The sequence below is a fragment of the Equus asinus genome, chromosome 20 (assembly GCF_041296235.1).
Source record: "Equus asinus isolate D_3611 breed Donkey chromosome 20, EquAss-T2T_v2, whole genome shotgun sequence".
Taxonomy (NCBI): Eukaryota; Metazoa; Chordata; class Mammalia; order Perissodactyla; family Equidae; genus Equus; species Equus asinus.
In genome coordinates, this window is record NC_091809.1 from 101602501 (window position 1) to 101627495 (window position 24995).

Genomic DNA, 24995 nt, shown 5'->3' on the forward strand with positions numbered 1-24995 from the left:
CCCGCCTTCTTCTGGTGCTGGGTTCTCTGTGACGGTCAGAGTCCACCCCAGCTACTACTGCCTGTTTCTCCTGGGAAATATGGGGGGGAGGGGGGGAGGGGTATGGAGCAGACGTTGATGCTTCCAAGGGCTGACAGGTGGATGCTGTGGAGATCTGGGGACTGTGCGCTGTGTGTCTCCTCCAGTCTCCTCCTCTGCCCATGCCCCTGCCCTGACCAGCCTGGATGTGGAAATCACCATAGGAAGGGACTTAGTCGTCTCTTCTCTCTGCTCTCACCTGGGCAGAGCAAGCGCAGGCTTGGACCCTGGACCCACCCATCTGCCTCTTCCCTACCCCCTTTATCACAGTCTGATCAGTCCCCAGGTAACTAGTGCCCCGGGAGTCTGAGTGTGTCCTCAGAGCCCTCTGCTGGACAGCTCAGCCAGCCAGAGGCACAGTCACTTTGGGTAGAGTGTGGGTATCCATGGAACCTCAGCTGCTCCGGATTGCCCCCAGAGACCCTGTACCAGAAGCCCCAAGAAAGCAGCTTCAGGGGCTCACAGATTCAGAATATCTGCAGCATCTCCCTCCCTCAGTTTGGGGAGTGCCTGCAGTGGCCTTGGACACAACCTTTCTTTAGCTGCCCTTCCCCCTAATCCAGCTGAGAGCAAGTCAGCTGCTCTAACTTCCCCTTCTGTTCCTCGTCTCCTCCCAGCCTGTCTGCTGGCTTCAGATCAAAAGCTGGGAAGGGAACCCCTCCCCCTTCCTGCCTCTCTTTCTGATGTGCCTTGAGTTGCTCTTGTTCTGTAGGAATTGAGACTTATTGACACCCTCCTCCAGCCCCCCCAATCCCTGAAATGATTGGTGTTTCAGGGACAGTTTTCTTGCTCCCAACTCATGGGTCCATTTCTCCAGCCTGCATCCCCATCTGCTCTCCTTGCCCATGATGGTACCTTTTGGCTGGGGCAGCTGGAGTGGAGGCTGAGGAGCAGACTGGCCAAAGAGAGAGCCCACCCTCATGCCTTCCTAGCACTCACCTGGTGTTGCCAGGGCCCTAAGCCCACGCCCTAGCCCCACTGCTGAGGGTCACGAGTTGGCCAGCTGTGGCGTCTCTCTGGTTTCCTGCTGACTCCACTCCATTCCAGGCAGCTGGGGGCTGATGCTGGCAGAGAGGGGCTAAAGGGGCTTTGGGGAGGGCGGGGGTGGGGGCAGGAAGGGGGAAGCATTGGGCTGCAGAAGAGGACATTATCCCAAAGTCTGTCTTATGCCCAGTGAGTGATCATTCTGGTCCTGCCCCAGGGCCAAGAATGCACTTGGGCAGCAGGAACAGTGGAGCCCTTTTCCTTCCTAATCAATTAAGCCTCAGGGTGGTGACGGGCTTGTTCACACTCCGCTGGCTGGTTGGGACAGGGCAAACTGGGTTTCTCTGTGTCGACCCTCCCTACTTGGGAGGCGGGCCTGTCTTTGGGGTGGATGTCTGGGCTGAGGGGGCTGGCTCTGAGCCCCTCTATGGGCTTCTGAGCTCCAAAGCTCTGAGTACTGCCCTTGTCCTATGTCCTCCAGGTGAAGAGTGAGGGACCCAAGCTGGTGCCCTTCTTCAAGGCCACCTGCGTGTATTTTGTGCTCTGGCTGCCCTCATCCAGCCCGTCGTGGGTCAGCGCCCTCATCAAGTGCCTGCCCATCTTCTGCCTCTGGCTCTTCCTTCTGGCCCATGGCCTAGGATTCCTGCTGGCCCATCCCAGTGCCACCCGCATCTTTGTGGGGCTCGTCTTCTCTGCTGTAGGTGATGCCTTCCTCATCTGGCAGGACCAGGGCTACTTTGTGCACGGTCAGTCGCCACAGTAGCTACCTGGGAGGAATCCTGGGGCTGGGGCCTAGAGGGTCCCAGGAGCCAAGAATTTGGGAGAGGGAGCTCTTGAACAAGAATGTGGGGAATCTGCAGGGTTCTGAGGCCAAGGACTGTGGGGCCCCTATTGGAGGATGACCTTGCAGATTATCTGGTGATCGGTTCTGGAATTCCTCAGGGGAGAGGGGGGCGTGTCTTTATCTTTGTGGATTTCTCCTCACCCCCATCCCCTGTTACTGGTTACTCGCCTGAGCCTGCCCTCAGCATCCCCTCATCTCCTCTCACTCCCAGGTCTGCTGATGTTTGCTGTGACCCACATGCTCTACGCCTCGGCCTTTGGCATGCGGCCATTGGCTCTTCGGACAGGTCTGGTGATGGCAGTGCTGTCAGGCCTGTACTACGCCCTCCTCTACCCGGGCCTCTCAGGTGCCTTCACCTACCTGGTGGGGGTCTATGTGGCCATTATCACCTTCATGGTCTGGCGTGCTGTGGCAGGGCTGCAGCTGGTTGGGGCAGCCTGGCGCTGGACTGAGCTGGCGGCAGGCAGTGGTGCAGTGCTCTTTATGGTCTCAGACATGACCATCGGCATCGACAAGTTTTGCTTCCCTGTGCCCTACTCGCGGGCGCTCATCATGTCCACCTACTACGCTGCCCAGATGCTCATCGCCCTGTCAGCTGTCGAGAGCCGGGAGCCAGTGGAAGACTACAGACTGAGCAAGGCCAACTGAGGGGGCCAGGGTCTGGTCACCCCTCTCTCCTCCTGCGGCTGGGGTCCAGAACCTGGGAACCTGCAAGAGCTGGATCAGGATGGCTGCAGGACCAGCCTGGGGCAGCAGGTGCCACTTGGGAAATGTGCAGGTTTGAGGGGGTAAACAGGAAAAGGATCTCCCTAGCAGAGCTTAGTGGTCCAGGCAATGCTGAGAGCTAAAAGGAGCCAGCCTGATGCTCCTTGCTGGAGCCAGAAGCAGACGTCTCCCCACCTCTACCCCATCGGGACTGTCAGAGCCCCTCTGGAGGGCAATGGTGCTCAGCTTCTTGACCTCCCCCCACTTCTACTAGGTGGAAGAGTCTGACTCACCCATTCCCATTCTTTCTGATCTGCACAGAGTTGAGGGAAGAGGGGAGAAGTCTGTGCTGAAATGACCCAGGCCCAGCGCTTGAAGCCCCTTTCTCGGGCCTCTCGTTGGGAAGATTGGATTAAGGCGGAGTCTTCCTTTCCCTCGTCTATCCTTGTTACTTGAACAATCTCAGTCTCTAAGTGGTGGGTGGGAAGGGGTGTCTGTCCAGGTAGCAAGGTTGGGGACTTCTTTGGCCTGAGAGCTTGGGGGTACCAAGGATTCAAGTTGGTCTCCTCTGTCTCAAAGGCCAGCCCAGAGCTCAGGCCCCACACCACCACCTTCAGACCCTATCCCCAGGGTTAGGGTGAACCATGCCAAAGGAAGGGGCCAGCTATGTGTGTGTGTAGTCTGTCTCTCAGCCCATCTATGTCTTTCTCTGCCATATGTCTCTGTCCTGCTGTCTATTCAAGTCTTATAGGGGGAGGGCCTCAGGGAGCTGCTGAGGGGGTGCTGAGCCTGGCTCAGAGAGCTGGGAACCCCCCGATGTCCCCCACCCCCTCCACTCTCAGTGCTTTCCTGCCTGCCCCTCCTGCACTGGGAGCAAGAGGAGGGGGCTGTAGGGTCCTAAGACCCGAGGCACATTCAATGCAAGAGGAGCAAGGATGGGATGACTCTATCCTTTACTGCTCATATAAAAATAAAAATAAAAATCAAAGGCCACTAGTTGCCCTGCTTGTCTGCCGGTGTGGCACATGCCTGTCCTGGAGAGGAGGGGGTGGGGGTATGGTGCCAGGGCCCTGGATGTCCTCACAGCCTGGGTCACACTCCTGACCAGTGCATCTTGGCGCCAGGCTGGCTTCCTGGCTCTGGTGACACTGTGCTAGTTGGAGTGGGTCTCACTTCCCTGGTCTTGTGTGTGGGTGAGGATGTAGTTCATGAGGATGGGTAGTAGATTTGCCACTATCCAGATTTATCCGTGATGCACTCCCTGTGCACGGGTGCCTAGCAGCTTTGGTGACTTAGTTACCCAGTGTTCTCTACGGCTGCCTGCCTCCTCCCCTCCTCACCCCAGACCTGCTGCCTGCTCCAGCATGATCCAGATTCCCTTCAACCATCTCCTCTTTCCTTGGGCTCTGGGCTCAGTTGAACAGCTGAGAGGACTGAGATTAGATTGGCTGCTTCATACTTTAGATCTGGAGCCCTGGCAGAATAATGTGTCACCTCAGTCCAGGGACATTTGCATCTTAACAGGCAGTGCCCTGACCCAGAGTAGGAAGGGAAGCCTTGGGTGGTGGTGAACATGCCATCAATAGAGGGGCTCTACAATTGGGGGGATGTCAGAGAGGAGACTCAGGTCCCATGGGGGTGTTGGATGACTCAGTGATTTCCACACTAGAGTTTTTATAGGCATCCCTAGTGGGAGATGGCGAAAGGATAAGGAGAGGAGGGAGGCTCAGAGACCCCGTATCCTTGATTCAAGTCCAGAAGCTTCTTAGGAATTTTTTTTTTAAAGGAAGGATTCCATTGCAAAACAAGTTTGAAACCTAGCGGGCTGGATGACCAGTCTCTTCTAGCTCTAAGATGCTCTAATTCTCAAACACTGGGATCCCTGGGCTCCAAAGAGGCAAGGTCCTGATCCCTTCAAACCCCAGAATTCTGAAGACAGACCTACCTGGTGTGAGGAAATGGGAGGGAGCAGGATGGGGAGAAGGATGAAGCTGGCAAGACTTGTCCCCCTGTGCCCTGCCGGGAGGGGAGGGTCCAGTGTGGTTGTGGCAGGAGGTGGGGGTGGGCAAGTCAAGGTCCAGTGAAAGGGGGCTGGTCACTCCCCGTGTGGGTAGGTTTGGACAAAGCTCTCAGGGGTCCAGGTTCTGTGTATCCGCATCCCACTCCTGCTGCACACCACACTCAGGAACAGGCAAGGGTGAGCTCACTCCATTTATTGTCCCATCCTTTCACTGAATGTTTGCAGTGACAAGCACCAGAGAGCAAACTGGGCTTCCCTCACTGAGGCCACACAGAGGACAGGCCAAGAAGCCCCACAGCACAACATTCTCCTGATGCCTGGGCTGGGCTGGAGCTCACATAAGACGCTTGGATTTCTTCTGCAGACTCTCGGTGACTGATGCTAGAACTGACTTATCATCTTGGTCTGAAAGAGCAAAGCAAGCGTTTGTTAGTGTTAATGATGCTGGGGCAAGGGAAACTTCAAACTGCTGGACTTGCAGTTACTATGCAGGAACCAGGGGCTGGATCCTGCCTGAGATCCTCAGTCCTCCCTGGGGCTAGGCCGCAGCTCCAGCCCCAGTCTCCCAAGGTCAGCTGAGCACGTGGGGCCAAGAGCTGCCAATTATTCAGCCCTTAATATTTGCCAAGCACTTCTGTGCACCATCTCATTTAAGCCTCACAAAAGCTCTAAGAAGTAGATGAGAAAACAGGCTCAGCGTGGCCTGCCAAGGTCACATGGCTGGTGAGTAGTGTAGCCAGGGCCCTGGGCCCATGTGCTTACAACCAGAATTAAGTTGTCAGGGATCTCTCTAGCTGTGGAGTGAAAGCTGGATGTCTCCCGCAGTGCCTTCCCTGGCCTAGTTCTGTTACACAGTTCAGCGGCCGCTCTGGAGGCATCATCTCAGTGCCAGACACTTAGCTGAGTAGTTGAGAGACAGAGACATAGGACATGGTCCTTTCCCCAAGGGAAGGCATTCGTAACAGGATGAAAAAGGTCTGTAACTGTGGACTCCACGGACGCCAAGGGAGTGCCATGCAGAGTTCAGGGAACGGCAGAGGATGAGGCTGGAGAGGTAGATGGGGTGGCGGGGAGCCTCGTAGGTTGGGATTTTACCAACAGGATCATGGAAAAGCTAGGAGTTTAAGCAACAGGGAGCAAGGCAGGTCAGCTTTGCATTTAGAGTTCACACTACTAGCTATGTAGCTGTGAAGACAGTAGAGTGTGTAGGAAGAAATAAAGTATTTCCCCTGCAAGTGCACAGATGAGCAGAACATGGAACACGTGTGTGTGTTCTTGCAAACTTGCAAGTCTGCAGGGGCAAGGCACAGAACAACTTTGAGAGGTGGGAGAGAGTGGTGCAAACGGTGCCGGTCAGAGAATGTTTACATTACCTGATGGCAGAGTAAATAAAAAACGGCGCCAGCCCTGCCAGAAGAGTCTGTCAACAGCCCAGAGACCGTGATTTTGCGCATCTGCCCCAGACGGGACACAGCTGCTCCCGGGGCACCCCCCACACCCCTCAGGTCCGGCTCCGCGGGGCCCTCACGTAGATGGTGAGCGCACAGCTGCTACGGTCCTTGCCCAGCTCCTTCACCGGCACGCTGTGCTCGCTGCTGTCCTTGAGCGTGCAGGTGGGGAAGACGATTGTGCACACGCCGCTGGTGGAGTTTTATCAGAACCTGATGTTGACGTCGCCCTTGTAGAGGGTCACCGTGGGCCGCGAGTTCCCAAGGAAGGCGCAGGTCATGGTGCAGTCCTGGCCGCGCAGCACCGTGGGCGGCTTGGGCCGGGGAGCAGGGGAGTGTCAGGAAGCGCGGCGCGCGGCGCCAGTCCTCCGGCTGGGACGACTTCGACTTGGCGCTCAGGTCCTCGACTGCGCCGGCGGGCCCTGAGTGGGTCCCAAGGCCATCTCCGTCGCCCGCCGGTTTAGAGCTCGGAAGGCGCCCCGAGACCCAGCCCACGGGACCCTGATGACCTGGGTTAGCTTCCTATGCTATCAGCTCTGGGACCCCAACTTTATACTGGTTCCTAAGGTTTCCCTTTTGCCAGTTTCCCACCTCCTTGCTGCTCCAGGCTTCCACGAGTGGAAGGCTGATGGAGGAGTGGAGCCTGATGGACCTGTGCCAGTTCCGCGAGATTTTACGCTTTTCCAGCCCCGGGAGTCCCAGACTTCTTTCCAGCCACCGGCTTCCCGGCCCCGAGCTGTTATTTGGATGGCTTTTAACTCCGCATCCGAGCTTTCCCCAACGTCATCCCAGCCTCCGCGGTCTCCCCTCTCTCCCATTGAGCCCCGCGTTTCCGGTTTCCCGGCGCTATCCCCATCCTTAACCCCCTCCCTCCAGGGTTCCTGGACGTCAGCCCTGCTAGTTGGAGATCTTCCCCAGTCCTCACCCCCGCCAGCCACTCCGCGCAGAGAGGACCGTGTATCTCAGCTCCCCGGTCCCCGCCCCTCCCCCGGCACCCCCACCCCCACCTCCACCTCCACGTTAGTCCCACCCCTCAGAGTACCCAGAAAGTGTCTCCTCCCCTGACGTTAACACTTCCACCTCAATGGTTCTCAGATTTCTCCTCAAATCTTGGGTACCCTTGCAACACTTCTGTCATCCCTGCCCTCAGGGATCCCAGATGGAACACGAAACCCTAACTCCCTGACTCACTCTTGTCCTTGTTGACAAGCCAAGAATCCTTGGTGTCAAGTGGGTCGCTGTCACCGATTTCGTTCTGGCCACCACTCAGAAGTAGTACTTCATGCGGGGGGAGGGAGCAACCCGGTCACCGTGTACTTGTTATTGAACACATGATCGGCTGTGGTGAACCAGGTGGCGGTCTGGGCATCCCGCTTCATGATGACATAGCGGGCATCACTGTCCTCCTTCATACTGGGACTGTGGTTCCAGGTAAGAGTCAGTGTGTCACCTCCTTGGTCAGCTGTAGGTTTGTGGGTAGTCGTGGAAAATCTGGGACAGTCAGAAGGTCCATTAGCCACCGGGGAGTAGGGGAGTCGGTGCTGAAGTATTGAGACCCCACCCCAGCCACCTGCCAAGCATGGAGGATGGGATGGGGCATGTCCCTTCTTTGAGTCTCAGGCAGCTGGTGTCTTGCAGTGAGAAAGAACTATTTCTGAAGTGTAGCTCTGCCATTTACCAGCCCTGTGGACTTGGGCGAGTTATCTTTTCTGAGACCGTTTCCTCATTTGCAAAATAGGGAGAACAATAACTATCATAGAAATGCTGGGTAAGTGCCTGGCACCGAACAGTAGTAACTGTTCAATAAAAGTTCACCCCTTGGGGGTTTAGGGCTTTATTCTAAAGCTTCCAGCCCTCTCTAAGAGGTCATCCCAATTTTTAGTGGACTCATGTCCACCTGGCCCTCCTGCCTCTCAACCGTTGTCTGCTCTCTCTCTGCCCGCCATCCTCCGCATATGCTCAAAGCTCACCAGATTTGATTGCAGAAACTGAAACAAGGGCTTGGTCCTAGGTCAATGCCTCTGGGGCTTCAGGACAGTGAGAAAAAGCGGAAACAACCCTCCCATTGAGGCAAAGGCTGATAAAGTTTTGCTTTGTGGTGCCAGAGAAGCCTTCCCTACTGTAAGGCACGACTTTGCAGTGGTAGGAACTCGAGCCGCAGTGGGGGCTACATTGTGGAGTGTGTGCATGGGTGCATCCCTGAGGCCTCTGCCTCTTACTGTCGGACCTGCCGCCCCGCACGTGGATGTCATATTATGCCTCTCCAAGGTCATTCTGGGGCAAGATGCGGTACACCCCTGAGTCGGAGCGCTTGGTGCTGTTGATGATGAACTGGGAGTGGTTTTTGCCCTTGGCGATGGTTTCCCTGCCCTTGGTGGGGATGCCATCTTTCTGCCAGATCATGCTGGGTGGTGGTGAGCCCTGGGGGATGGCAGGAGATGTCACCAGGGCTCACCCAGATGGTATCTGGTGGCAGGCCCTCTCCCATTGTCTGCTGCCAGGCTCTAGTGCAGGGGTCTGGCGAGGGGCAGAGGCAGAGACTCTGATAGCTACACCAGCCACCTTGGTGAAGTGGTGGGCATCTGGGGGCTGGGCTTGGGAACGACTCACAGAGAAGGCGGCATGCATCCAGAGGGCTGTCCCAGTGCAAACCACCATGTGACTCTTCAGCTGGGCACTGAGGTCAAACTTGGGGCCAGCTGAGATGGAGTAGAGAGGGGTGGGGGCATGGACCTCTTTCCAGAAGACTTGCCTTCAAGCCTTCCCTCCAAAGCCTTTCCCAACCTCCCCTCCTTCATGCTCCTCCTGCAGGCCATATAGACATCCAGCAGCCCTGCAACCCTGAAGCATTTATTTGTTTTCTCATCTGTCTCCCTCTATTAGTGTGTAAGACTCTTTAGGGTACATCCTGTGTCCCCACCGCCCTTGGCACACAGTACATACTATTTGGCACACATGAGGGGTGTTTTTTGGTGGGGAAGCCCCTGGGGTCACCCCTAGCTCTGTCCAGGCACAACAAGTATGGATGACTTTTTCTTGATCACAGCACCACCCAATATTCCCCCGTGCGATGAAGTTTGAGAGAGGGAGGTTTGGAGCTAGGATGTCGGGTTCTAAACCTCAGCTATCTCTGCATCTTCACCTCGTGGTGGCATGGCACGGACTCCCTCATCCAGTTCCATAGGCTCCCCAACCCCAGCCTCGTTCACAGCCCGGATTCAGAAGAAGTATGTCTGCCTCTCAGTGAGGCCTCCCACCGTGTAGCAGGGGCCCGAGATGGGGGTGTTTGTGCACTTGGACCACTACTTGGTGTCTTCAGCCTGCATCTAAAGGATGTAGCCAGAGGGTGGGTTTCCCTCTGCAGGCTCCCGCCAGGCCAGGGAGATGCTGGAGCTGGAGGACTCAGACATGTGCAGGGCCTGCCTCAGGCCTGGGGGTTCTGGGTGGCACAGACATCCAGTCAGGCCCTAAACTCATCTTTACTCAACCGCATGCCCAGTTCTCATACTCAGTAGCCCTGAAACCTAACTTTCACCACTTCTACCTCCAACTCCCACAGTTAACACCCTCAATACCCAACCTTGTGTACTCAACAGCCTCCAAATTCAATTCTCTCACTGACTCAACACTTTCACCCTTGAAGCCAATACCCTCCAAATTCAACATACCCTATACACTCAACCCCTCTATATTCAAGACTCCAGCCTTTAGCCCAACCACATCCAGTCACGTGCAATACCCGTACCCCACGTCCTAAATTCCACACCCTCCCAATCACCTACCCAACACCCCTACTCAGCCCTCAGTCATGTGTCTACTACCTCACCTAACCAGAAACACTCAAAATTTGATAAAAACATTTTCCACCCTGCCTCCTCGCCATCCCTGACTCTCAACCTTTACTTGCTGGCTTCTCTTGTGCGTGAAACCAGTCCTTCCATCAGACTGGCAGCTCCCGGAGAATGGAGACTGTATGACCCCTCTTCTTAGACTTTCCCAGAGAGGAAATTCTCTGTCTATCTTGAGAGGGCTAATTCCACTATGTGTTAGGGCCTGGCAGCCTCATACTCACTGACGGGATCCTTGTCTACCACTGAGTTGGACAGCCTACTGGGCTGTCCCAGTCCTGCCTTATTCACAGCTACAACTCAGAATTCATATTCTGTGTCTTCCAGGAGGCCATCCACAGTGCACTTGGCGTCTGAAATGAGAATTTGAGAGGTCATGAGGGCAGGGGTCCATGGGGTGGGAGACCATAGAGTGAGAAGACATGGTAGAGGGGGTCATGAGATAATATTAAAATCCCCAAAGGAGTTGAGGTGGGGGGAGTATGCTCAGAGCAGCAAGGGTACACGCGTCCACCCACAAAGAGCCCTTTGGTCCCTCCTGGGCCTCTGTCCCTAGCACCTCACCCTTGATGGGATCCTTGTTGACTGGCACCCACAGGTTACTGCCTTTCTTCTTCTGTTTCACAATGTAGGCAAGCACTCGGTGCCCCCCCGCCCCCTCACCCAGGTGGGGGCATTCCATGTGATGGTCACAGCCTCTTTGGTCACATCAGTCACTTGAGGCTGGGAGGCAATAGCACAGGGCTCTGTGGGAGACAGAGAGGGGGCAGGGCTTAGGAGGGGGAGCATGTAGACAGGTGCCCACCCCTGAGGCACCTGTCTAGGCCCCTGACTAGAGGGGACCTCTAGTCCCCTCCTTAAAAAAACTTGAACCAATCATTCTTAACTCTGGTAGCACATTAACATCAAGTGGGGAGTAAACAAGCAAACAAACACACCACCACTACCAACTAGTGTCTGGGTCCCACCTCCAGATATTCCAGTTTATCTGGTCTAGGGTGGAGGCCAGGCACCAGCATTTTTTTTTTTTTTTTAAAGACCTCAGATGATTCTAATGTGCAGCCAAGACTGAGAATCACTGACTTGAATCTTCCAAGCGGTGTCGTCCCCAGTGCCACAGTTCTTAAGGTACTGTCTTGACACACTGAGACATGGGGATCAGCTGGGAGGAGTGTAGCAAGTCATTAATTAGCAATCATAATTAAAATGCCAATGTTGTCAAGGGTTCTCTTTGGGAAAAAAATTAGAATGGATTCAAGGTTATCCCTAAAGTAGCATCACTCTCACTTGAATTTGAGATGATTTCTGGAATGGAGAAACAAGGGGAGTCATTTCCCTGGAATTGTGCACAGTTCTGGATATATGCATGGGAGTGTGTTGTGCGTGTGATCTGACTGGAAATGGTCAAGAATTCCTGCCCAATACAATGTTCTGCTCTTACTCTGGAATTTGTCTGCCTCATGGGACAGCTAGAGAGATGACCCTCTGGAATTCCCCACAGACCAGCATTCCTCCCTGGCTGACAGCCCCCATCCCGACTCCCCGAGCACAGGGCTATCTCACTGACCGATAGGATTTCCTGGAAACCCTTCATGTGTCTCCAGCGGCTCGCTCACTCCTTCTGAATTGACTGCCAGGATGTGAAACTGGTAGGCTTTTCCCCTTCCACCTTGTTGGTAGAGAATCTGGTGACTTTGCTGTCCACCTCGCCTATCTTAATCTAGGCCTTCTTGCCGACCGGCCCTCCGTTCCACTATGAACTGTGTCACAGGCCACCCACCGTTGTCCTTTAGGGCCTTCCACTTCATGTGCACACAACTGCCTGAGAGCTCCAGGAACTCCACTCAGCCCTGGGGAGGCTTGGGATGGTCTGAGGAGAGGAGACAGCCTCAGAATGGGGCTTTGGAGCAAAGGAGCAGAAGGGCTTCATCCCACTCGTCCGAGGTCCAGCCAGACGGGGGCAGCACTAGAGTCTGAGCTTTCTGGATCCCTTGCCCTTCCTTGTATCCACTGCCCTTCCTTGTATCCACTGCCCCTCCTTGTGTCCACTGCCCCTCCTTGTAAGACTTGCCCAAAGAGTTTGATCCTTGCCTTCTTGAGACTCCCACCTGCCTCGGAATGGGTGGACTGGTGACCCGAGGGGCCCCTACCTCAGCTGATGCCCTCTTGTCCCCTTCCAGAACTCCAGTGCTTTCTGGTTTTACAGTTTATCTTGTGTTATAATTACATGTCTACCAGTGTTCATCCCTTTTGGGTTGAGGGACTGCTGGGGATGCTTCCTCTCTGTGTCCCCAGAACTGAGAACACAGAGGACGTGCTCAGTTATGATGCTGAATTGAATTGAAATCCAAACCTTCTCACCCTTCAGCTTGATGGAGATGCAGGTAGAGGAGGTGGTGATGGTGAGTGTGTGTGTGTGTGCATATGTGTGTGTGTGTTTTGCATTTGAATACGAGTTCGCTAAGGCCAGCTCCTCATCTCTTTCCTTAACCTTATCTTCAGACCCATCCCAAATCCCATTGGAACTCCCATTCCATCTTTCTCTCCAATCTCATTTTATCCTCATCCCTATCTCACCTCCCCTCAATCCATTTCACTTCCAACCCCGGTACTCTTCCCAACCAACCTCACTTCCATCCGTAAATCCCACCTCTCTTTCACCTCATTTCCCTTTACTTCCAACCACACCATTCTCCCAGCCAATAACAACACTTAAGTAACATTTGAAGCCTGAGGTCTATCATGTGCTGTCCATGTACACTCTGCTATGTGCTTTAAATTCACTTGAAATAGATTAAAAAAAAAAAAACCCAAATTACCCCGTTGCAGATGAGAAACTGAGGCTTAGGAAGGTTAATTGACTTGTCCAAGGCCACCTAGTTAGGAAATTAAGAAGGGGGTTTATGGCTGCAAAGCCAGCACTTCAATCCCGTTCTCCATCCAAACTCCAACTCTGGGCAGCCGGCCTCCCCCGCTGAGCGCTGAGCAGCAGGTGCCCTCCGCCCAGCGCAGCCGCGGTCCTGCTCTCAGCAGCTCACGGAGGTGCAGAGCGGCTGTGGCTGAGCCACGCTCACTCAAGCTTGAGCGTAATGAGGCCGCTGTCCTCGCGCACGCAGGTTGAGACCGTGAGCAGCGCCTGGTCTTCCCTGCATTCCCTGGACACGCGTGTCTCCTCTGTCACCTCCACGCCGTCCTCGAAGCACGTCACTTTGGGCAGCGGCTTTGCCCGGAAGGGCACTTTGATGTTCGCCATGTGGCCCACCTTCACGGTCACTGGGCGCGCGGCCAGTCCCTCCAGCACCGACGGGTTGTCGGTAGGAGGATCTGCGGGGCGGGGCGGCGCGGCAGGGCAGGCTTGCCCGGCAGCGGTGGGGGAGGAGCTCACGGGGATGCCGGAGCCAAGAGCGGGGAGGGCGTAGCGCGGTTGAGCTTCGTCTGGAGTGAGCGCCGGGCGACCTCACCTGCAATGAATACCGAGGCTTCGCTCTCTACGCCCTTGGCCCGGAATGTGTACGTGCCCTCATTCTCGGGGCCCATAATGGGGAAGATGAACTTGTGGACCGCACCCTGCTTCACGATCTGCACGCCGCGCAAGTCCGTGATCTGGGGCGTGAGGGGCAGGCGTGAGTGTGAGTGTATGCGCTGTCGCCTCTTCCTCTTTCGTCCCTTTCCCTGGCTCCTACCTCGGACCTCCTTGCCATCCTTCAGCCACGAGCCCTCCACCTTCTCGCCGTTCAGCACTATGCACAGCTCAGCTGGGCTCCCGGTGGTCACGTGCACGTTGGGCATCCTGCTCTTCACCGGTGGCCAGACGCTCTAGGGAGGAAGCAGACAGGACCTGGGGTGGGGTGTTGGCGTGGAAGGGACTCGCGGGAAAAGGGCTGGAGGCGATGGCCATGGGAAGGGGCACTGGTGCTGTGTCTATCAAAACCATTCATGATGAGCACAAGGTTTGAAAATGGTCAATGGGAGACTGAGTAATGGTAAGTTAGGGGGACTGGAGCAAGTAGGTGCAGGGTTGGGGGGAAGTCAGTGGCATTGGGAGATGGCCACCAGGAAGACTGGGAGATGGCTAAGGGGGGCTGATCATCGGAGGATGGTTGGTGGGGACTTAGGATGCTCAGCCGAAGAAGGGCGACTAGAAGGTGGGGATGCAGGTGGTTAGTGGAGTTGAGATATTGAGTTGTGTGATGCTGGTCTGTGGGATGCCCAGGGTATTGGAGAGTTGAGGGTGGTCAGGGTCAGTGGGGAATGGTCAGAATTAGTGAGTAGGGGCTGGTCAGGGTCAAGGGGTGCGGGATGATCAGGGTTGCTGGGAATGGTCAGAGTCTGGAGGTGAAGATCGGATGAAGTCAAGGGATTTCAGAGTTTGAGAGATGGGATCTAGGAGGTAGAGATGTTAAAGGCCTGAGAGGTCAGAGATGGTCAGAATTTGGGAGATGAGGGTGGTCAGAGAGCAGATGTAGAAACTGATCATGGTCTGGGGAGGGTTGGGGTCAGTAGGGGGACTGATCAGTGTCCACAGTAGGGAACTGTTAGGGTCGGGGGTGGGGGGTTGGTCAGCGGGGACTGACAGGGAGGGTATGTACCCTCCACGGTGACTGCGGCAGTACTATTGTATTCAGTGGGGTCCCCATCCTGCATGGCCACCACAGTGTACTCACCACCGTCACTGAGCTGTGCATCCCCAATGACCGGCTCTGCTCGCTTGCCCTCATGGTTCATGCTGTACTTGCTTCCATGCTCCAGCAGCCACCCGTCCTTCTTCCAGCACAGTGTCACATCCTTGGATGTCAGCTCACACTCAAGGCATGCACGGCTCCTCTCTTTCACATGTACGTTCTTCAGGGTGCTCACAAACTTGATGGGGATGCCTGTGGACAGATAGACAAAGACTTGGGCCCACTCCCAACCTCCTGCATCCCTTTTCTGAAGCTGCATGCTTTCCTGCTCCCCTTTTTCACCCCAGAAAACATAGGGACTTGTGACATGGAGTGTGTTTCCGTGCTACGTGTGATCCAGGGAGGCACTGGCAGGGAGAGTCCCAGCTCTGCCCCTTGCTAGCTGACTGTATGTAATGCATTTACTTTCTGAGTCTCAGTTTCCTCGTACGTAAAATGGGATGGCAACTTTTACCTCCTCACAGCACCGCAGCCAGGATCTCTAATGCCCTCTTTGAACCCCAGCCATAATTACATTGTCTCTCTGGTGTCTGGGCCTTTACACATGCCATTCCCTCTGCTGAGAATGTCCTCTCCTCTTTGCCCTTCTCTGAAAGCTGAACTCCTTTTGGTTCTTCGTGGTAAAGCTTGGCCATGACCTCATCACATCTTTTCTGACGTCACCAGGTGGTGCCCCTTCTTTGGGCTCCCACAGCCTCTGTGTCTCCCTCCATCACAGCAATGATGACTCTATGTCACATGTGTCAATTGTGGTTCACATGTGTGGCATGCTTCTTGGTGTACCCACCATCATGTGCAACTCTTCTATACCTATTAGATAATATAAGAATGCGAGGAGTCAAGAGTGATGTGCTGTAATATACGATATTAAAGCCATAAAGGCTAATAATTTCATGGCCCATGATCTTATGATCTCCCAGCTGATCATAAGATCCCAGAGTATCTTGACTCCTTGCTTGAGAACTTTTGTTCGAATTCCATTTCCACACCTGTCTTTCCCACTGGGCTAGGAGTTAGTGGAGAGAACAACCCTCTGTCTTTCTAGTACCCATCACAGGGCCTTGCAAGGAGGAAGTGGATGGATGGATGGGTGGATGGATGGATGGGTGGATGGATGATTGCGCACATGGCGGCTGCTGTGGTGTGAAGCCCACCCCTCAAGCTCTGGCCTGACCAATAGTGAGCTGGGCCTTCTGTACTAGGTCCCTCGCCATGGCAGAGTACTTGCCACTGTCACTGAGTCTGGCATCTTTAACCTTAGGCATGTGGGTCAGACCATCCTCGGACTCTGTGATTTCACACTGTTTATCCCTCTTCAGCTCCTTCCCATTGAACTTCCACACAAAGTTGGGCACCTCCTTGGAGAGGCGGACCTCAAACACAGCTGTCTGGTGCTCTGTCACCTTCATTGGCTTCATCTTTCCCAGGAACTTCAGTGGCTCACCTGCAGCAAAGAGTAGGAGGGGCAGTCACTGGAGTGGGATGGTGAAGGGGGCATGGAGACTCAGGTGTCATTGGCTTCATAGCCCACAGTTGAGGAGAGCACCCTTCCTTTCATCCCTCTCGTGAATCCTAGAATCCCCTCCCCTGATGTTCCTATGGTCTCCTCCCCCGTAATGTTAACAGCAATTTGAAAAAGCACTTATGTAGTTTTACATATGTGCCTGGCACTATTCTAGCCAATTTGCACATATTAATGCATCCAATTCCCACACAGGCAGATTCTACTATTATGCCTCATTTTACAGGTGGGGAAACTGAGGCAAAGAGAAGTTAAATAACTTGCCCCAAATCACACAGCCCATAAGTGACAGAAGCTGGTATTTGAACACCAATAGTCTAATTCCAGAGACTGTGCTCCTAACTGCTGTGCTATACCACCCCATGACACTTATTATATCATCATCCTTTCCCTTACACCCCATGTTTCTCTCCTCCATTGACTCCCAGCCCCATGCAGTCCTTTCCTGCATAGCCCCATAGTCTCTCTCCTATATCTCCACAGATCCCATCCCTGGTTATTACTCCCCCCGACCCTGACCATGTCATCCTTGTGCCCCTTGATGCCCACACTCATAGCCGGCACTATGAGCTCTGCACTCATCCACTTGTTGCCCACGGACAGGCTGTAGGTGCCTGCGTCATTCATGTTCACATTGGTAAGAACCAGCATATGCTTGCTGCCCATCTGCTTCACATTGTACTTGCCCAGGAAGTACTGGGTCTTCAGTGGCTTGTTACCCTGTGTCCTGGGACAGGTAGAAAAGCTGACGAAGGGGTTGAGGAGGAGACTTCCAGAGGTCCCCATTCCCCAAGGCCAGCATGAGCTGGAGGGTGCCACATCCACCTCTCTAAGATCCTCAAACACCACCAGAGGCCCCTAAGATCTCTCTAGCTTCATCATCTGGCTCAGTGGGATCCAGAGTCCCCACCTCCCCTGAGGCCTGAACTCTTAATATTCAGGAGTTCATTAGATACTTTCTCTTAGAGGCACAGATCTCCAGCGACCTTCAGGACTATCTAATCCAGCCCTTTCAGATGGGTAGACTGAGGCTTAGGGAGAAGAAACTGTCTCAGATCAAATAGCAAAGTGGTGGAAGAGCTAAGAATAGAGCCCAGCTCCTAGCCAGCTTCAACCATATCAGGAGGCATCCTCTTGATGGGATGGAAGAGATGACGTGGCTGATGGATAATGAGAGGGTCTGTGAAGGGAGAGGAAATGAAATTGCCAGGGTGGGCCCTGCCTAGCTACCCTCCCCCTCTTACCTTGATCCATATCATCTTGACTTTGGGGTCCTTTGGCTCCATGACACAGTCAAAGAGCACTGTGGTGTCAACCTTGGTCTCTATATTTTCCAAGGACTTCAGAATCCAGATGGCCTGAGAGATTGTGATAACAAAATGGCAAGTGTCAGGGACACCTGGAGCCTGCCCAGTCTGTGTCCTCAATTCTGGAGGAGCCCCCTAAGGGTCTTAGGAGAAATGGCTAGGCTAGGCTAACTAGATAGCAATCCCCTGCCCCGCCCCCGTCCCCCCCCACAATGTTCAACTGGAAGATTTCTAGGGAGGTGGATATGATAAGAGATGAGAAAGGAAGCCCTATTCATTGAACAGTCACTCTGTACCTGGGCCAATTACATGGATTCTCTAATTCCAGTGTAGATGCTTAATAATTACGAGTTGGTTGAGTGAATGAATGACAAGAATAACACAAAGACAAACGGAAGAGGAAAGTATAACTTTCATTTTGCAGATGAGGAAACTGAGGTTCAGAGAGATGGCCGAGTTCAAAAAGTTAATAAAGCAGTAGAGCTGGGATCTGAACCCAGGTATCTCTCACGCCAAAGTCCATGCAAGTCCATTAGGGAGTGGTGAAGAGGGAGAGGGAGGAAGAAGGCAACTTCAGTTCCCTTCCTGCTCTCACAGTAGAGAGTATGCCTTTGAGTAGCATGTGCCGGCGAGGAGACCTTGCCACTGGGAGACACACAGGCACTAGCACTTTTGGTGAGGCCCAGCCCTTGGTCTGCAGACCCCCGCCTCCTCATGGGCACTGACCTCCACCTCCACTTTCTTCATCTCTTTGAGCTTCTTGAGGAGCCCCTGGAAGCTGGTGAGACCGTACTCTATGCAGAGCCTCTCAAAGTCCTTGGGCACCTTAGACAAAACCTCTAGCGTCTCTTTCTCATTTGCTACCTTCTTCTGCTTCTTCTTGGGAGCAGGGGGAACCCTGGAAGGAAGTGGCTGCCAACCTTGAACTCAGTGCCTTCCTCTGAAGACAGAGGGAGCCTCTCCTAACCTTGAGATGCCCCTCCCTACTCCATAGATTCTTGGCGCCTGGGCCATGAATTCAGGGCCCTGTTGAAAGGCCTTTGAGAAACTGTAGGCTGGAGGGTCGGGGGATAACACCTGGACAGAGGGCCTCTCAGCCTCACCTCTTTTTCAACATCTTTTTGAAATCCATTTTATCTTGACCTGAGGACAGAGAGAGGAACAGGGTCAGACAGGGGGAGTTTGGTCCCTAAGCAGAAAGGCCAAGAGGAGGGGCCTGGCTCACCCTCTGTCACCAGCAAGGCCACAGTATAGATGGTGTCGGCATGGTCATTGTTTGCCGTGCACTCGTAGTTGTCAGAGTCATCTGAGGTCAGTGGCTCCAGCTGGATCAGAGTCAGGCCATTAGGAGGGGGTGGGGGGGAGGGAACCACGGGGAGACTTTCTGTGAGATGGGAAAGGAGGGCATTTTTGGGGGATGGGGGGAGCTGAGTGTGGGCGTCTGTGTGGAAGACTGAGCAGCCTCTACGATGTGGAGGAACCAGGTAGCAGTCAGTGTGGGGGTGTCTGTTTGTAGCCTGATTGTGCATTGGATTCTCCCCCTTGGCTGTGAGCTTCTGGAAGACAGGGACTTCCTCCGAGTGGTAACTCTAGCTGCAGTTTCTGGCACTGGGCTGAATACTCCTTCGTTTAACACGTATTTACTCCTCCATGCCAGGTGCGGGGCTGAGCCCCTGAGGGAATGGTGGTGACTATCGCTGTCTTGGTGCCTGTAGCATGGTGCTTACAGACCAGTGGACTCTGGAATGAATGAACTTGTATAGGGGATGGCCAGTAGGGGGACTCCAGGGCAGCTTGTGTGTGCTGTGGGGCGCTGAGGGTCCAACAATGGGTCTTTGGAAGAGAAGGAACCAACTTCCTGTCTGTTTGGGAGAGGGGAGACTCTGCCTTTCACAACAGGAATTTGGGGCAGGATTGGGACAGGAGTAAGGTCCCAGGGTCCCAGTGACCCCATCTCCCCAGTGACCCCATCTCTCCCTTTCCTCAAAGGGTCTGGAGCCGGAGGTTGCAGAAGCTGGTTAGACCTAAGGATGATTGGCCCTTGACGACACTCTTCTGGAAGGCTCCCTGGAAGAGGAACCCTGACCCTCATCCTTATTTTATGACCAGCCTCTCCTCCGTTCCGGCCCAGCCCCAACTCGGCCACGCTCCACCCACCAAGGGTCCCGCCCCTTTCTAGCCACGCCCATAGCTTGGGTCTCACCTTCCCTTTTGGCTCACTCACCTTCTGGAACCCCTCCTTCTCTTTCATTTGGTCCTGCCCCCTCCTTGTGCTGGTTTTGCCCTAGCTCTGCCTTGCCCCGCCCCTAATTTTGGCGTCGTCCCCCACCTCCCCAGGCCCGGCCTCTGGCAACACCCCAGCTCCTGACTCGGCCTCTCTTATCCTGTCTCTCCCTAGGGCAATGAAGCCTCTTTGCCCATCTCCCACTTCTTGGAGCGTCATTGTGGGTCTCTTGTCCGTGAGAGACCGGCGACCTACCCCAGGAGTCCCTGCCTCTGGCCTCATGGGTAACTGGACCTCGGGCTCGGGTCCCTGCACCTTCAGCACGTGTTCCTTGTTAATGCTGTCGTAGAAGATGTTGGCGGACTCCTTGATGGGGATGCCGCTCTCCTTCTTCCAGGAGATGTGGGGTTTGGGGTTCCCTTGCACCCGGGCTGGGAACACGGCTTTATCCCCTGCTGTGTGCACAGGACGCGTGTCGCGTCTTAGCCTCCCGGCTGCACCTTCTGCCTGCTCCCTGCCTCTTCCCAGCGATCTCGCCCCTGCCCCGGGCAGAGGAGGGGACCCTTAGCCTGGCTCTGACAGTGTTTGTGTATTGGGGGCCAGGGGTGGTGGTGGTGGTGGCGGCTGGGGCACTGGAGAAGAAAGGGAAGCACCCAGGGGCCTGGGGAGACGCGGGGAACGACACGCCCTCGGATGCGGTGACGGGCTGAGGCTTCTCCACGAACTCCGGGGCGCTCTCTCCCGCAGGGACGTCGGAGCTCCGGCATCCAAGTTGAAGAACTCAACAGTGGTCGAGGACTTCCTCGACACGACTTGCTCTGTGGCGGCAGTCGAGAGGTCAGAATGGGCTCCAGGCGGAGCTCAGCCCGGAGTTGGAGGGCTGACCTTTCCTTGAGGGCACAATGGAGCATTTTAGGTCAGCGAGGGCACGACCGGCTTTGGCTAAGAAAGGAGGACCTTACAGACAATGGGTCATTGTGTTATGGCAAATTTCAACCACTAGGGGGAGCCAGCTCCCCTCCCACCCCTCAATGGTCAATCACCTTTATGGGGCCACGCCCTGAGTCCTAATATATATTTCTTTTTTTAAAAAAGGAGAGTTCTCTTTGTTTTTTTCCTAGTCTCGTGGGCTTCTCTTCTGGAAATCCTGCTCCCCTAGGAGCATTAAGAGAGCCTTGAGTCTGCTGCTGCTTGGGAGGCCTTCTCCCTGCTTTTCGGTGGGGTCAGCATTTATTACCTTGGGCGTGGTGAATTCTCCTTCCCACTCCAGGGGGGCTATGTATCGGATCTCCTTATCTGAAAGAGCATATTCGATCAGGTAATATAATTTTGTATTTGGAAAACAAACGTCGTTTCTTCCGTATAGATTACAGGCAACCTCGTTGGCTGGAGAGGTAACAGTTAATAACAATGGCTGTGATTCCGAGAGTGCATTCCTGGAATCAGGAACTGTGCTAAGCACATTTCCGAGATTGTTTTATTTAATCCTCACAACATCCCAGTGAGGTAGGTGCCTTTATTATCCTCACTAATCTGAAGGACTGGGATGAGAACAGTGTGTTAGGGAGCCGCGTGGCCTGCTTTTAAATCGCAATCAGAGGTCTCCCACAAGCTGTGCGCAGGCTGCACTTGGCCTGCTGATGTGTTTTATTTGACCTCTACAATGTTTAAACAAAAAGTGGCTCTACATCTATAAATTGAGAGATTTCACCTAAAAATTCAGATTTCTGGATTCTCAAAACTGGATTTGTATTCCCATAGGGCGACAGTCTGTGGGAGGTGAACAGTGGCTGCCCCTTTAGATGAGGTATGCGCTCTGCAGTCCATCTCAGTCTTCTTCCTGCATTTGTGTTCCCCGCCCGGACCCTGTGGGCTAGTGGATTTCGACTCTGGCTGCACATTAGGATCCCTGGAGAGCTTTAAAAACAAACAAACAAACAGCAACAACAAAGCAACATCTAACAGTCTAAGGGGAGTCTCCAGTATCGCTACTTTTTCCCCCCTCCCCCCTGCTCGCCACCGTGAGATGACTCTGACGTGCAGCCAGGGCTGAGAACCATTACTAGAATCGCTTGAGTTTGCAACTTCTGGTCTTGAGCCCTGGCTGCTCCACTCGCTCTGCCTCTCTGACCTCGAGGGCTTGGTAAAGAGCGTTCATCTGCCTTTGTGCAAAGAGGACTCTGAGGGAGGCGCAAGGACCGGGAAGACAGGTATTCAATAGTCTGGCCCCTGGCCATCTTTTAATCACATGCCTCTGGAGACAGGACTAAAACCGTCTGTTCTGCTCTGAGACCACATCTCAGCTTTCCCTTGGATCTGCCAGCCCCCAAGTCTGGGCCCCAAGGGTGGAGAGCCTGGAAGCTTAGGTCACTTGTTCATGTGTTCACTCTCTCTCCACTGGCAGCTCCAAGTCTGCTATTTCTTAAGTGGAGCGGGGTCAGCATTACTCATGTGTAATTAAGGTAGCTACCTCCCTTCCTCCATGCCTGCAATTCTACCACCGGAGACACACGCACTTGCCTATGGCTCTGATCTCCCGAAGCAATTAAGAGTCCATCAATCACTCACACACATCCATGTGATTGATTTTTCCTAAGCTGTTTTCCTGGAGATCTGATCTGTGGGTGAACATCTGGCCAGCTGAAGCTTCATCAAAGCACAGATTAGAAGCACAGGTTGGGAGAGGGTTACTGTTGCTATCTTGGGCTCCTGAGGGGCCCTGGAGTTGCAAAGACTGGAGGAAGAAAGTCTGCCCCTTCCTGATCGCCCCAGCCCTCCCCGCTCTGCTTGCCTCCCACGATCTTGGTTGTCTGGGAGAAGGTCTTCACGTGGGTGGTGAAGCTGGAGAGCTCCAGAGACACGTGCTCCTGCAGCATCTGCTTGTGGTGAATGGTTGTCATGGTGACAGCAGGCGTGGGCACTCACCTGGGAGGACCAGGGAGAGGACGAGGCCATGGAGGACAAGGGAGGGAGCAGGAGAGAGATTCAGAGACGTTCTATGTGTGTAGGGGGGAAGGGACGGGGCAGGTGGACACAGTGGAGACGGCTGTGCACAGAAGAGGGTGAGGAGAGGCTGGCCAGCAAGCCTCTGCTTTCTAGCCTCTCTTTTCTTCCCTTTGTATCTCCCTTTCCCTGGTGGGTTACAAGAACCAATGGGCCTGTTGCCCACTGAGTAACCCCAACCCATTCCAAGTTCGCCGAGGGGGAGGATGTAGGGGTTAGACTTACCCAGCGAACCCAGGAAGGCCCAGAGGGACTTGAAGATACCCATGGATAGCTACGTGGACTAGGGATGCAGCGCTGGCTGTTTCCGCAGGAGAGAATGAAGTCAGACCTGGAAGGGACTTCCTGACTAAGCCATCCTGGGGCCAGCCTTGAAAGGAAACTGTGGGCCTTCTTCCTGGGCCCTGGGGACCCTGGCCTTGGTGGAATGCTAAGACAGACAATAGCACATTTCTATGGGCCTCTTTCATTTGTGACATGGTAAAGACAGGTTGAGTTTTTATTTCTTAAACTTTTTTTGAATTGGTAGTTCAATCACACAGTGAAAAAATAAAACAATATAAATATCTCTCTGAAGAGTTTCTGAAGCCGCTCCATCCCCTAAACTTCCCGACAGGACCACTTGTGGTCTCCAGACATCTCGGGGGCTCCTTCACGAAATGTGGCTAGGTTTTTGTCCTTGTCCCCTTTGTACATGGAGGGGGGGCCCATTATACACACCCTACAGCCCCTTCCATCTGCACTGAATACATCCTGGACCTCTGCACAGCGGCTCATCAGAGCTTCCGCATTCTTGTTACCAGCTTCACAGTCCATCAACGAAGGGATGTCCACAGCATCTTTTATTTCACCAGCATGGCAGTTTTCAACCCCCTACTTCATATCTGAGGAAACTGATGTCCGAGAGAAATAACCTGTCCGAGGTCACTCAGACTGGACTCCTGGCCTCTGACTCCCAGTCCGCTGCCCTTCCAGGGGACCCAAAAGCCTTCTTCTGACCCAGGAGGTTTGAGGCAGAACTTTACGCCCCTCCCCGCTGATATATCCTCCCTGGCCTGCTTCTGCCTCTGGCTTCTGGGACCACTCCTCTGTCCCAGCTCCTGCTGTCCCCCTCTGGGCTCAGGAGGTCACAGGCTCTGTCAGCTTCCTGAGGCAAGAGGGCAGCCTTACCTTCACGTGATCAGTCCCTCCTAACCCTCGAACACTGTGTCCCCGGTTTTGGTGGTGCAGCTGGTGCCTGGGCCCTAGACTGGCCAGTTTCCTTCCTCTACCCCAGCAGTGGGGCCACCAGGAGTCACCGATTCCTTAAATGTCTGGCCCCCTGGGGGCAATCTCTCACTCAGGCTCTGCAGCCGCCCTAGCAAGATGGCACACTGCTTTGCAGGGGACGGACGGGGAAGGAAAGTGAGGCTGGAGGAAATGTGGGGGGCCGGGTGGGTGGGAGGCTGGGGAGGGGTCCAGGGGTACATTTCCTGTTCCCTTGTGGCAGAGGTTTTGGTTCTCACTGTTACTGGGTGGGACCTCTCTGAGCTAAGGGGCTCAGAGTAGTATGTGTGTCCATGCTCACATACGCGTGCACACACAGCCCAAGAAGGCTTTGGGAGCAAAGCAACAGGCCTCTGTTTCCCAGGGACTGGAAGCTGGTGGGTTGAGGAGGATCAAGTGGGTCTGTCACTTTGCACAAATCTAGGGGGCATCACTCACGTTGCGTCCTACGTGTGGTGCAGGCACAGCCCAAGTGGCCTCACAGGGCCACCCTGGGGGAGGAGAGGGAAATGTCAGCTCTGCTCCCCCTTCCCGCTCCTACAGCCCACTCCCCCTAATCTGGATAGAAGGGAAGGAGGGCTCCTCCTCCTGTTGGAGGGTGGCTGGCTGGAGAGCATGCCCCATTCTCCGGGACCTCCATCCCAGCTGCTCAAGCCATGCCCTGTCTCTCCTCATTGTCTGTAGCATACCTGCATGCCTGGACCCTGCCCAGCCCAAACCAGGTTCTGGTACCTTTTAAGGACCTGGTGGTTGGTCAGCAGCCCTGCCCTGGGTCCCCTCCTGCCCTGGGGTGACCCCCCACTGCCAGGGGTGGCATGACAGCTACTTTTGCTGCATCCCTGGGGGAGGGGTGAGAATAAAGCAGGAGTGTCTGCGATGGCTCAGGATCTGAGCCCGCGGGTAGAGTCCTGGGGCCCTTGGGTGGGGTGACTCTCAGCCCAGACCTTACAAGGGAAACTGCCAGCTTGCAGCTGCTGCTGGGACCTGCGGGGCCAACAAGGGAGAAGTGGGGTGGCCCACAGGGAGGGGCCTGGGTGTGCCCTGAACGCCCCCCTGCTCCAGCC

The 24995-nt window shown here is 54.6% G+C and overlaps 2 protein-coding genes and 1 long non-coding RNA gene across 4 annotated transcripts in view; 2 read left to right on the forward strand and 1 right to left on the reverse strand.

The window, feature by feature from the left end:
* TMEM86A (transmembrane protein 86A) overlaps window positions 1–3043 on the forward strand; it is a 3782-nt gene extending 739 nt beyond the window's left edge. The window contains exons 2-3 of the mRNA XM_014863263.3: window positions 1544–1808; window positions 2118–3043. Of these exons, the coding sequence (XP_014718749.1) occupies window positions 1544–1808; window positions 2118–2554 (702 nt within the window). The 3' untranslated portion in view covers window positions 2555–3043. The remainder of the gene's footprint in view (window positions 1–1543; window positions 1809–2117) is intronic.
* Window positions 3044–4828: 1785 nt separating this feature from the next.
* IGSF22 (immunoglobulin superfamily member 22) lies at window positions 4829–22698 on the reverse strand. The gene is given in 31 exon segments (XM_014863265.3): window positions 4829–5037; window positions 6160–6411; window positions 6413–6486; window positions 7271–7336; window positions 7339–7369; window positions 7372–7526; window positions 7529–7578; window positions 8316–8500; window positions 8690–8778; window positions 9222–9518; window positions 10152–10280; window positions 10492–10585; window positions 10588–10673; window positions 11495–11590; window positions 11593–11665; window positions 11667–11815; window positions 12966–13003; window positions 13005–13251; window positions 13389–13728; window positions 13730–13743; window positions 14517–14801; window positions 15784–16053; window positions 16683–16851; window positions 17376–17489; window positions 18165–18336; window positions 18542–18581; window positions 18664–18763; window positions 19978–20114; window positions 20350–20430; window positions 20433–20480; window positions 22454–22698. Coding segments are annotated over 31 exon segments (4062 nt in total). The 5' UTR covers window positions 22563–22698; the 3' UTR covers window positions 4829–4965.
* Window positions 13313–21375, forward strand: LOC123278688 (uncharacterized). 2 transcript variants are annotated; one of them, XR_011495944.1, is made up of 3 exons: window positions 13313–13556; window positions 19837–19946; window positions 20410–21375. It is a non-coding gene; the product is annotated as an uncharacterized lncRNA (long non-coding RNA). The 2 variants fall into 2 exon arrangements; XR_006516229.2 differs by lacking the exon at window positions 13313–13556 and adding an exon at window positions 19463–19600 and having other exon boundaries at window positions 20410–20749.
* Window positions 22699–24995: the final 2297 nt, after the last annotated feature.